At 35.0% G+C, this 13,353-nt stretch overlaps 1 protein-coding gene across 5 annotated transcripts in view; it reads right to left on the bottom strand.

The window, feature by feature from the left end:
* Positions 1 to 466: 466 nt before the first annotated feature.
* ARAP2 (ArfGAP with RhoGAP domain, ankyrin repeat and PH domain 2) overlaps positions 467 to 13,353 on the bottom strand; it is a 188,429-nt gene continuing 175,542 nt past the window's right edge. For all 5 annotated transcript variants that reach the window (XM_059163894.1, XM_059163866.1, XM_059163875.1 and 2 more), the window contains 2 exons: positions 11,715 to 11,849; positions 467 to 3,740 (listed from right to left, as the gene is read on the bottom strand). In XM_059163894.1, coding sequence (XP_059019877.1) covers positions 3,357 to 3,740; positions 11,715 to 11,849 — 519 coding nt within the window. In that variant the 3' untranslated portion in view covers positions 467 to 3,356. The remainder of the gene's footprint in view (positions 3,741 to 11,714; positions 11,850 to 13,353) is intronic.

Genomic DNA, 13,353 nt, shown 5'->3' with positions numbered 1-13,353 from the left:
CTTTTCCTTACAGTGCTGGAGGTTAGAAGTCTAAGATCAAGATATTAGATGGTTTTGTCTGAGGCCTATCTCCTTGACTTGCAGAGGGCCACCTTCTTGGTGTGTCCTCACATACATGGCCTTTTCTTTGTGCATATACATCCCTGGTGTTTCTTCAAGTTTCTAAATTTCCTCTTTTTTTTTTTTTAAGGATACCAGTCAGATTTGATTAGGTCCCGCACCAACTTTCTTTTAGCTTAATCACCTCTTTCATGGCCCCATCTCCAAATATTCCACATTCTGCAGTACTGGGGATTAGGTCTTCAACAAAGAGCTTTAAAACACAATTCAGCCCACAACTGTGATAATCTGTTTTATCAGTGTATATTTTTAAAAACCATGGGGGAAAAAAAAAAACTGATGGAGACAATTTGAAAATAAATAAGAAGTCTCAGGGATTGAATCAAAGGAGGTCTAGAAAAACTAATACATTAATAGGTAACATTTATTAAAATTCTATGAGATACGTGTGTGTATATATACATATACACAAACACATATATAAATATATATATAAAATTAGTTATCACAAAATGCCTACAAGACAGGTATTACTCCCACTTCTCAAATGAGGACACTTAGATTCTGAACATGAATCCCATAATTCATAAAAGGTCTTAAATCTATAGAGCTATATGAATTAAGTTTACATTCAACATATGTAGCTATGGCAGAGAAGATAGGAATGTACAATATAACTTAGAATATTTGCCATAAAAATTGTTCAAAATAATAAAATAACAGATATAAAACAGATTAATTTGTTACCTAATATTCATTTGTTTTCCAGATGATTAGAAATCAACATGATTGTACACATGACAGAAAATTGTTCACATTATAAATGTAATTCTATTTTTTTGAGCATATGATAATTATCAAAGTCTTGGTACAAATTTTGATAAGATGGTAAAAGTTTTAATCATCTTTTCCCCACTGTGATTTTCAAGTTCGAGAAGACATGAAAATATGTGAATACTAGTCTCTTCAAACAAATTTGATGTATTTTCAAAAATATTTCCTTTTGCAATAAACAGTTGATGTGTATTTTAGAACTATAAACTGTCATCTGAACAGTGCGAACAGTGCAAATTGACAGCTATTATAGTTAGAAACACAAGTCGAATTTCGCTCCAATTACTTTTGCTTATTTTTGAGTTTCAGTGCCATTTTCATAAATCATCAGGTAATGATTTGTTTAGAAGTCAAATATTTAACAGCTGTGTCTAGTAATTAACTTTAGGGCTATAGAAATGAAAGAGTACCATCAATATAGTTGTGTCCTATCTGTGGATATTCATCATTTAAAGTAGAATGATATTCATACTGACATATTTGGGAAAAAATCATATAGCTTGTTTGAAATATATATTCAAATAAGGAAAAAGGAAAGTATATATTCAAGTATATATTCAAAAAAGGAAAGAGGAAAGAAGAGTGGATTTATCTCAAAATAATCTTTAACTTCTGAAAACAATCACATTCACATGGACTTGTAAAACAATTTTAATTTTTATTCAAAATATGAGATGTCATCATTAGCCCTTATCTTACTCTTGAAAAATGGAGACAATTATACAGGAAGGGAAGGGAAACAGGGCTATTAGATTTTAAGCTCCAGTTTTAAAAATATTCAGATAAGGCAGGTAAAAAGACTCCGGATACTTTCCCAGTGTCAAACACTGTCATATGCCTGCTTATCTCATAAATATTATCTTTTATGAGGAATAATAATTTTAGATTTTTTTTTCCTAAATACCATTTCTTGCTTTAAGTGAAGGCTCCCCAGCAGTGCTAATACCTATTTCATAAACCGACCTGCAGTTTCTTTAAATCCAAATCGACTGGAATTTTTTTTAAGGAATAAATATACACCCACGGTAAACTATTGTTTCACTGCCAAATATAAGTGATCAGTATTTCACAATGAAGAAATTCAGAGCATTTAAGAGTATATTACTATACTATGATTGGACTGACCAAAGTATGGGCCTTTGTATAACAGATTCTGAAGAAGTCACCTGAAAAACAGGGGGGAAATAAGTGGTTGAAAGAGAGCTTCCTATATAATTTTAATCAAAACTCATCAGGCCTAATAAAATTCTTAATAAACTGATGAATAGCGCTGTTCCTAATGTGAACTATAATTAGACAGTATCAACTGTTGGAGGAAAATCGCTAACTCAGTTGCTGACCTTGACGTGGAAGCAAAAACAGAGGGTTTTCTTATTATTTATTAGGTACCAGGAGATTTTTTTTTTTCCCTTAAATAAAGAGACTTGTTCAAATGTGAACTGGTAGCCACCAAGAGTGGGATAAGTTATCCCTCACCCTAAAATGGCCACAAGCTGTAAACTTCCAGTTAATTCTGACACTGCAGAGAAACCTATTACCACCTTACTTAAAATAAGAAAGGAAATACCCAGTAAAACAACAACGATGAAAAAAATCAAATAACAAATCCCTGTGAGAGTGAATTTGTATGAAAACCATAGCAAGGAATTAAAACAAAATGTATACAGCAACAGTGCAAATGGCGTCCACACCAGGTACCAGGCATCCAATGACTCTTCGATGCAGCATCCATTTCTTGTCCGCAGCCCCTGCTGCAGAACTGAAGCGTCGTGAGTGTACTCTGTGGTCGTTCACCAACACCGTAAGCAAGCGTGGCCTCTGCCATTATTCATGGTTGTTGGCTGAACACTATCTTGGGAAACAGTCACTAGGCTTTTTTCTTACACAGTTTCCCATTAATGAGATTCATTCTGGTTCACAACGGATCAGAACTTAAGTGACCTCCTTGGTTTTTGGTTCACTCCTTGCGTCTTTTTAAAACTTCAATGTTTGATAGGCAGCTACTAAAATATATCCTTCCCCTTTTCAACTTCCCTTTCTTTTCCATAAGGTGGACCCTATGTAAACCTAAACATACACATATACGGTAACTTAATATACAAGGTTTCTCAAAGTGCAAAATGTGTTACATACAGTTTCGTAGGCTTCATTTAAACAAAGCATTTTATACAATACAGTACAGTTTGAGATTTCTGCTCATAAATTACACCATTCAACAGACTACTGTAAAAAGCTTCGCTGGCTCAAAGTAACCCAGGGTGTCTACAGTTGAACTGTACAAGCTTTGTTCAGACCTAAAAAAGCATCATCTTATTCTTACCACATATGTACATAGATATTTTAAAATGCTATTTAAATGCTTATGTATAGCTAGACAAATCTCACAAACCATGAATTTTACTGTTCAGTTTCTGGTTTGCACACACATAGTATACAATATTTAAAAAAAATAATGTGCAAAACTATTTTATCTCTTTCTGCAAGATCTGCTCGTCCTCTAAGTCTCTTGGAAGGGTTCTGGTCCGCTGCAGCACCACGCTAAGTTCTTCAATTACCCTTGACGGTAACTTACTATCAGAGTCCAAAGCAGCTTTGCCATTCCTGTCCTCAGTCTTCCTCAATGTCTTGAGGCCTTTATGGCTTTTTTGTTGCCCAGGAAAGACTTCAGCCTCTGTGTCCTCCAGACAGTTGAAACTCCGATGTTTTCTGGTTCGAGTTCGAAGTTTCTCATCCTTGTGCTCCAGGCAGTGGGCCACCATGGAGGCTCTCTCCTTCAAGCTGCTATCCCCCAACTCTTGATCCCGCTTTTCACTGACCCTCAGCCTTTCCAGTTCTGCTCTGGCACTCTGAAAAGAAAATACAACATCTCATAGGAAAGCAAGACTTGGTACAAGGTAAGTTTAAAAGATTCATGCCATGTAAACGTGGATGCCTCTCATGTTCGTGCTCATTGTCATGACTGAGGTCTTAACTTTGACAGAACTGGCACGTTGGAGTTTTCTAACCAAGAAAGCAATACAGGCATCTTAGAGCTACAAAAATCAATTGAAAGGTAGACCATGGAAATGCATTTTAACATGCATTTAACATACAGCTTCAAAGAAGTCTCTCAGATTATTTATTCAGATTGTTTCTCATTTCAAACCTGCCTCCTCCAGGTCATTTCTGCTTGAATGTGTCATATGCTTGTGTTATCTGTAATTCCTATGGTATCCTGTCTGTGGACACAGGATTTGGGGACATGCTCTATATTTGCATTACAGCCTCTTCTTTGAAACTAACAGTACATAGTAGCATACTGAAAATGCTGAGAAGTTCTATGGCAGATCTGTTTAACTTCTTTCTCTGTTTTTCTCTTCCTCCCACACAATCCCTATTAGAATCCCACAGATACATTCCTGAAAATGTGGAAAAATACATAGATATGTATTAAATCCGCTTCTGAATCCAAGGATTAGAGTTCACATTGGTTCTGCGGGCTATAAAGGCGCATTTTCCTAACTAGTGTTCAGAACGTCTTGTGACTGGGAAATTTCGGGCATACAGAACTTCCATCAGATTATCATAGGGATGAAAATTTAATCAAGTATAAGATGTGAGGACAAACAACAGAGAATCAGAAGCATATAGCAGATGGAGCCACAAGGGAAGGATACCCAATAAACTGGATCAGGGTGTAGATGGAGTGGAAAGAGAAAAGTTATTTTTTCTTTTCACAAGAAGCAAGAACTGAAGAAACATCTCCAGAAATTTCCCCAGTAAGAACTGCAAAGCCTAGAAAGCAAAAATCTGAAGGAGCACTTAAGTTACGGATATTGAAAGAAAATGTAATGAAAATGGTAATATAAAATTAAGTATGAAATTGTGAGTAGCATAAACAGTAAAGATCTTCCATGTAGTAATGTTTACAAGATATCACCCCACAGTTCTCTACTTTACTCTATGGCAGTTATCTAATGTGATTATCTGAATGCCCTGCTAGAAAGACTCCAGGCAAGCAGGGTGTTTGTCTGATATGGTCACTGAAATGTGAGCCTAGTACAGTGCCTGCACTTAGAAAGCGATCATTAACTTATTAAATAGTGAATAAAGAAAGGTCTAAAATTTTTCAAACATGTAACACTGTTATTTTCCTAAATTCCATCAAATCCAGATGTGGAACTGAAACATACAAATTCAGGCTGAATACAAATATTTTCACAAATGTATTTTATGCATTTTTGTAACTTGCAATTTTCAGATAAAATTATGATTGTAACTGTCAAGTAAAAACTGATAAAATATTTAGTATCTAGCTTAATTCCAAAGTTTCGTTTAAATATGTTAAAATGTTGAGAAATTGGTAATGCTTGCATAATGTGAATGTAACCATTGCCATTGAAGTTTATATACTTAAATATGGTTAAAATAAACAGCTTCATGTTACATATACTTCACTACAACAAAATAAGCCCTCTCCTGCAAAAAATGAAAGATTATTGAGAATGATGGCTAACCAGCATAGGGCTGTGACTGAGAGTTTATAAATATTAAACAGGTTAAATTTCACTTGACATCTCTTACCTGGAGAAATTTAATGAGCAATATAGACTTTTTTTTTTAATTGAAGTATAGTTGATACACAGCATTCCATTAGTTTCACGCATACAACATAGTGATTTGGCAAGTCTGTGTTTGCTCTAATCACAAGCATAGCTATCATCTGTCATCCTAAACTGCTACTATATCATTTGACTATATTCCCTATGCTATGCCTTTTATTCCCATGAACTATTCATTCCATACCTGGAAACCTGTACACCTCCCACCTCCCTTCACCCATTCTGCCCATTACCAACCCACCTCCCTTCTGTCAACCGTCCATTTGTTCTCTGTATTTATGGATCTGTTTCTGTGTTTTGTTTTTTAGACTCTACATGTATATAAAATCACATCGTATTTGTCTTTCTCTGACTTGTTCCATTTAGCACAATATCTTTTAGGTCCATCCATGCTGTTGCAAGTGGCAAGATTTCATTCTTTTTATGGCTGAGTATTATTCCATTCAATACATATGCACCACTTCTTCATCCATTTGACTATCAATGGATACTTGGGATGCTTCCATAACTTGCTATTGTAAAAATAATGCTGCAATAAACATAGGGGTGCATCTATCTTTTTGAATTAATGTCTTCATTTTCTTTGGGTAAATACACAGTAGTGGAATTACTGAATTGTATGGTATTTCTATTTTTAATTTTTGGGGGAGACTCCATACTGCTTTCCATAGTGGCTGCACTATTTTGCATTCCCACCAACAGGGAAGGTGAATGAGGGTTTTTTTCTCCACAGAGTGACATCTGCTATTTCCTGTCTGTTTGGAAACCAGCTTTTCTGACTGGTGTGAAGTGCCATCTCATTGCGTTTCTGTTTTTGTTTTGTTTTGTTTTCATTTTGTTCTTGACTGGCATTTCCCTGATGATGAGTGATATTGAGTATCTTTTCATGTTTCTGTTGGCCATCTGGAGGTCTTCAGAAAACTGTTTACTCAGGTCCTCTGTCCATTTTAATCGGATTATCTGCTATTTTGGTGTTGAGTTGTGAAAGTTATTTATATATTTTGGATATTAGCCCCTTATTGGGGATATTATTTGCAAATATGTTCTCCCATTTGGCAGGTTGCCTTTTGTTGGTTTCCTTTGCTGTGCAAAAAGCTTTTTATTTGGTATAGTCCTAATAATTTATTTTTGTTTCTGTTTCCCCTACTCGAGATGTACCATAAATATGTTGCTAAACCAGTGTCAAAGAGATTACTGCCTCTGTTTTATTCTAGGAGCTTTATAGCTCAGGTCTCACACTTAAAGTCTGTAATTCACTTTGAATTTATTTTTGTGTATAGTGTAAGAAAGTGGTCCCGTTTTATTCTTTTGCATGTAGCTGTCCAGTTTTCCCAAAACCATTTATCGAAGAGAGTGTCTTTTTGCTGTTGGGTAGTCTTTTCTGCTTTGTCAGTTTCTGGGTTTTCTATTCTGTTCCATTGATCTATGTCTATTTTTGTCCAGTACCAAACTGTTTTTGATATTATACATTTGTAGTATATCCTGAAATCTAGCATTATGATATCTTCAGCTTTGATCTTCTTTCTTAAGATTGCTTTGGCTATTTAGCTTCTTTTTCTAGTTCCACATAAATTTTAGTATTATTCTAGTTCTGTAAAAAATGTTATTGGATGGAGCTCCTGGGTGGCTCAGTGGGTTAAAGCCTCTGCCTTCAGCTCAGGTCATGATCCCAGGGTCCTAGGATCAAGCCCCACATAGGGCTCTCTGCTTCGCGGGGAGCCTGTTTTCTCCTCTCTCTGCCTGCCTCTCTGCCTACTTGTGATCTCTGTCAAATAAATAAATAAATAAATATTTTTAAAAAAATGTTATTGGTATCTTTATAGGGATTGCATTAAATCTGTAGATTGCTTTGGGTAGTGTGGACATTTTAACAATATTGGTTCTTCCTTTCCATGAGCATGGAAAAATCTTTCCATTTGTGTCGTCTTTGTTTCATCAGTGTGTTACTGTTTTTGGAGTACAGGTCTTTCATCTTTTTGGTAAGGTGATTTTCCTAGGTATTATATTTAGTGCAACTGTAAATGGGATTGTTCTCTTTTTGCTATTCCATTAGTGTTCAGAAACTCAGCATTTTAATAATATTCCTTTAATCCATGAGATGGAATGTCTTTTCATTTGTGGCATCTTCAATTTCTTTCAACAGTGTTATATAGTTTTCAGAGTAGAGGTCTTTCACTTCCTTAATATTTTTTCCCAGGTTATTTTATTTCTTTCTGCTTTGTTATTGGTGTATAAAAGCAGAACAGATTTCTGTGTATTAATTTTGTATCCTGCAACTTTACTGAATTCATTTATCACTACTAATAGTTTTTTAGTGGAGTCTTTAGGGTCTATAGTGATTTAACAAATCATAGTAACAGTTCTCATTATCTTTCAACCATCAACAGGTAGACCTGGGGATTTTTTTACATGTAGAATTTAGGGGTCAAGTATTCATGTGGCGAATGCTGAAATTTTCAGTAAACCTTAATATTAGCCTAAGGGATGTAATCTTTTACAAAGATGGAGAGAGGTGCTGACAATGACCTAGAGTCAAGAGGATTGGGTGGGGAAGGGTGCACGGGTGGCTCAGTCAGTTAAGCATCTGACTCTTGATTTCAGGGTCATGAGATCAAGTCCTATGTTGAGTTCTGGGCTCAGAGGGGAGTCTGCCTGATGGTTCTCTCCCTCTTACCCCCTCCCTCTTACCCCCTCTTACCCCCTCAAGACTCTTTCTCAAATAAATAAAAACAAACAAACAAACAAATAAATAAATAAAATGTTTTTTTTTTTAAAAAGTTGAGAAGATGGGGCAGTGAGGCTTTGAATGAACATTATGGTGTGCTAGAGCACCTTTCATGCTGTGGGGAAAGAAAGACATAGTTTATGTGTTACACTGTTCTTAAAGGATAAGACATTAATAATTTAAAAAGGATAAGTAAATTATAAAATTAGAGGAGTGAGAGATAACATGGTCCAGATAATGACTGTTTGTCAGAGACTGTTTACAGAAAAGTAGTTATTTGAATGGGAAGGCCAAGGTGAGCAGTCCCTCTCCCTACAGAGAGTAGTTCCTATGTCACAGGCAGAACATGATGCAGGAATGTGTTCACAGAGCAAATGACTCATGTGGCTTTCGTCTGTGCCAACATCTATTTTCCATTATATCCAAATGTAGGCCACTGGTTTTGGTAGCCTCAAAATACCAAAACGTGCACTGACTACGATGTGGATTGCAGCAGAAATCCTCTTAAATAATTTTCACTATTAAACTCACTGTCTTAGTTGATAATCTCCATGCTATAAAATATAATCCTATCAGTAATCCTCATGATACTGGTTTAAATGCATTATTCACAGTAAATAAACATTATGATTATTTAACTATAAAGTATATTATATTTTAAGACACAGACATAGAAATGCAAAGAAATGCCAATATGCCCAATAAGTGGGAATTTGGAATGGATGCCATGTTGGCCTGTCTGGATCCAGTGTGCCTCTTTACATGCTCTAGGATGGGGGCAGAGGAGAGAAGCATGCAATGGGTATGATTCTAGGTCACCACTTTCTGCTGGAACTGCATCATTCTTCTTTTTTCATTGTTTTTGGTTTATAGATGACAAAAATGACAATTTTGGAAAAGAGCAAATTATCCCATATTGTCTTCCAAGTTCCTAGTTATTTTTACTCAAATGTTAACTGTACACTAGGCATTATTCTAATAAATCCTAAAGTATGGTATCACTGACTCATCACAATACCCCTAGAAGGTAGAGTCTTTCTTTACCCCTCCATGCTTACAGATAAAAAGGCTGAGTGCAATGAAGTTTGGAGTTACTCCAATTGCAGGTGGGACTTAGTGTGTGCATTCTTAAGCACTATGTTTGTCTCTTTGTGTGTGATTTTTTTTTGACAACTTACTTTCCCTGGTTTATTCAGCTAGCTCATTACTCAAGTTTAGAAGTTGCTTTTTCCAGGAAGACTTCCTACCTGAATGAGGTATCCTCACATGAATTTTAATAGAACCTCATGAAATCAAGACTTGAAATGGTATATGTGCTGCCGAAGCAAGCACAAGACTTGAAATGGTAAATTACCAAGTGGCCAAAGCACCAAATTTACCAATCTGCAAACATCTTGTTTGAAAACAATTCTTGAATATATCACCATTGATATGACTACATTTTTATTATGACTATATCCTACTTAGCAATATATATTTTGAAAGATTTATTTATTTATTTAGGGGGGAGAGAAACCCAAGCATGGATCCTAATGTGCAGCTTGATCTCACAACCCTGAGATCATGACTTCAGCTGAAACCTAGAGTTGGATGCTTAACTGAATGCATCACCTAGATGTTCCCCATTTATCGGTATTTTAAACCATTTTTCCTTTTTAATTCAAAGGATCAAAAGTGATTATCCATTTTATAAATATATTTTCTTAAATATTTACATGACTCTAATTCTATAGAAAACATTTTAATGGTTAAATTTCTATTTTATGCTTTTTAAATTACCCATGTTTTTCCAACATTGGAACATGTAAAACTTTTCTTTGCCAAATTTGTTGGATCACCACATTTACAAAATTTACAAAAAGGTTAATTTAGTTTTGAATACTTGCAATTACAATTTCATGGAATTATTTTAAGAGCCTATAATAAGTTCTTTGTAGTTTGGAGTTCATCAGTTTTCTGATCTTAAGTAAGCTAAAACAGAAAAAAAATTGTCTCTGAAATTCTGAATTTGAGATTAGGTAAGAAACTATTATACTATATATTTAGTTATCATCCTAATTCTATAGTGGATATTGGTTAATGTATTTAAATTAAGTCCTAATAATTTATCTTTTGCTTTGCTCCATAACTGATCCTAAAGCAACATCAGGAGGAGCTGGGGTCCAAGTAAGGCATGTCTGCTCCCTATGTTTGTTGCATTTCTTCAAACTATCTTTCCTAATTTGGGTTCTTGGGAAATGTGACTCTTAGATTTTAAGATTCTAGATTAGCTGAGGAACCCATAACTGTGCAGAATACTTTTTTTTTTTAAACCAAGAAAACTTCTATGTGTAGAAGGACTGAACAGGCAACAAGGCAAATAACCATTATTTTCACAACTTCTATCTTTTAGTGAAGAAGAATAAATAGGGGTAAATGTTCAAGGAAAGATCTACGTGGAAAAATATTTTTTATTTTTTAAAAATTTTTTAAAGATTTTTTTATTTATTTGAGAGAGAGAGAAATCACAAGTAGGCAGAGAGGCAGGCCTAGAGAGAGGGGGAGAAGCAGGCTCCCCACCAACCAGAGAGTCTGATGTGGGGCTCATTCTCAGGACCCTGAGATCATGATCTGAGCCGAAGGCAGAGTCTTAACCCACTGAGCCACCCAGGCACCCTGGAAAAATATTTTTTAAATCTGATCATTAAATTAACTTCTTTTTAGAGACTAAAGGCATTTTATTTCTGTTTGCAAAGAAAGAGATCCAAACAGCTCAATCCCAAACCACAAGGAAATAACACCTTTTATGTGCTTTTCTTTTTGCTTTGAGGGGCTCAATTAAGTCACTGAAACATGCATTAATCCAAAGTATCTAATGACTTTTGAATGCAAACAGATTTTCTCCTTTCCTAAAGAGACTGAACTTCAAGTCAAGATTGATGCTATGTTCTCCCCACCCCGGAAGGCGAGAAGAAAAAACAAAGAGCCGCTTTCCTGAAAGATGCGAGGTCTTTTTTATTGATGCTCAGAGATCATCGTGCAGTCCTTTAAATTAACCACGACACCCCATCAGTTCCCAAACCACTGGAATTTGATTGTGTTACTAGAAAGTCTAGTTACCATGGCTCCAGACATAATTGGCCCTGGGCTCACTTTGAGGATATTAAAAGTGAACTTGTAAGACTAATTTGAGGATGTGATTTACCAGGTAGACTTCTGTATACACGTTTAAAATTGCTTCGTTAGGTGAGGGATAAGGAAATAAGTAGTATTAAGCATATTTAATTGGATGCTCAATGACATTATTAAAACTCTTTAAGAAAAGTTAAAATATAAAACTTAAAGAAGGAGCATAGGGTTACTCATAATGTTTTCTTAGCAGGATGTGATTTTTACTATGCTTTCCAAAGATTATTGTTGTGCTTTTGAAGCCAAAGACAAATGTACTTAATCACATTAAGACATAAGAAAAAATATGTTATAATTAATATAAAACAAATAAAATCCTAACCTACCTCAATATTTCTCCGGGCTTGGGTTGCACTTCTCTCATGCTGGATGGGAATTAGAGGCAAACCTCCAATTTTGGGATTTTTGGTTATAGACCGTTTTCGTTCCTTTCCAGCTGGTGGCCGTATATCATTTTCATGCTGTGGAAATACAATTTCTTGCTGTTGGTGTGTGATTTTATTACGTGGTATATCATGTTAGAATCACTTGGCTCCTTTTCCATATATCCAAATCAAATGATCTGCTTTCCACGAGAATGCCATTTGAAATTATGCTGTTGACTCTGACAGGAACACCGCTTGAGGATGTAGAACTCTTAAGTGAACAGAGCTTTGAGGTCTCAGTTCAATTTCTAAGTTTCAAGTACATGGCTTCTGTACTACTTATCAAATCAAAAGGAGGAAAATAATTGAGGAAACTGGCAAATCTCTTTCTGGGAAAAAAATACACTTGTCTGTATTTCTCAGCCCTGTAATCAAAGTAACTATGCATCCATTTTCTCCCTCCACCAAAGATAACTTTAGTGTAAAAATAATTTAACCCCACAGACCTCAATTCAACCTGAGGCAAAGCTATCAGAAAAATTAGCCTCATTTTATGACCTTCTGAAAAATGTTACTTTTTCATCTAACTGAATTCCAAAGAAATTACCTTGCACACAGACATTTATACTGAAAATCACTGTACAGCAGAGAATATGGCACATTTGTTCTCAACTTATTGACTACATATTCTGGCTAACTGAACAACTATAGATATGACTGGAGAAAAATTAATTATGCAATGGGGAGAAATATCCACTGATAAAAACATAAGCCCCTGAGTGATAAATCCTTCAGATATGCATATAAAAGAAAAACCTTAAAAGAATTTTTCTACTCCTCAGGGTAGATTAACTTTTCAGAAGTTGGCAAAAGCAAACTGACTTTCAGACAACAATCTATGAAAGAAATACAGAATACCAATTTTAAAAAGATAAGCTTTGCAGATATTCTGATGAAATGAAAATCTTTTGGCAAAGTATACAACTAAATGCCTTTTCTTATGATTCAACACATTCCTGTCTTACAGTGTAATTAGTATTTTAATGTGTTTTATAGCAAAGAATTCATTTCAACTAATATTGACTGTGTATCCATAATTAACGGCAAGATTATATTGAGGGACATACTGCCAGACTTGGTGCTTACCAGTGTACATAATCTCATTTAATCTTCAATAATCCTACAGTGTAATCTTTATTATTAGACTGAGTGCATATGCATTAGATCTGTCCTTGAATTTTAGTGTAGCATTTATTTTGGTTCAGCAAATCTGTAATGGTAGATTAGCAAATATTTCAGAGAGAAAGTTATAAGCTTCGTCATGCTATGTTTATGTCACAGCCGCAAACATGGTAAAAATAATTTTGATGTTATATAATTGGGATGTTCCCAACATGTAAAGCTTAAAAAAAAAAAAGTGGCAGGAAAGGACTCATTACCCCTATGGATTATGCTTATACTTGTACTCACTGAGGTATACTACATGTGCCAAATGATATTCAGAGAAATCTAAAAGCAAACTCAGTCTCAAATACGAATTTCTTTTTATGAAAGGATATACTACGTTGTATATACTAGCTAATTAGTTCTTACCAGATTG

This window comes from Mustela lutreola, chromosome 1, assembly GCF_030435805.1.
Source record: "Mustela lutreola isolate mMusLut2 chromosome 1, mMusLut2.pri, whole genome shotgun sequence".
Classification (NCBI taxonomy): Eukaryota; Metazoa; Chordata; class Mammalia; order Carnivora; family Mustelidae; genus Mustela; species Mustela lutreola.
Note: the sequence above shows the minus strand (reverse complement) of the source record. Positions and strands in the feature narration are given on the sequence as shown.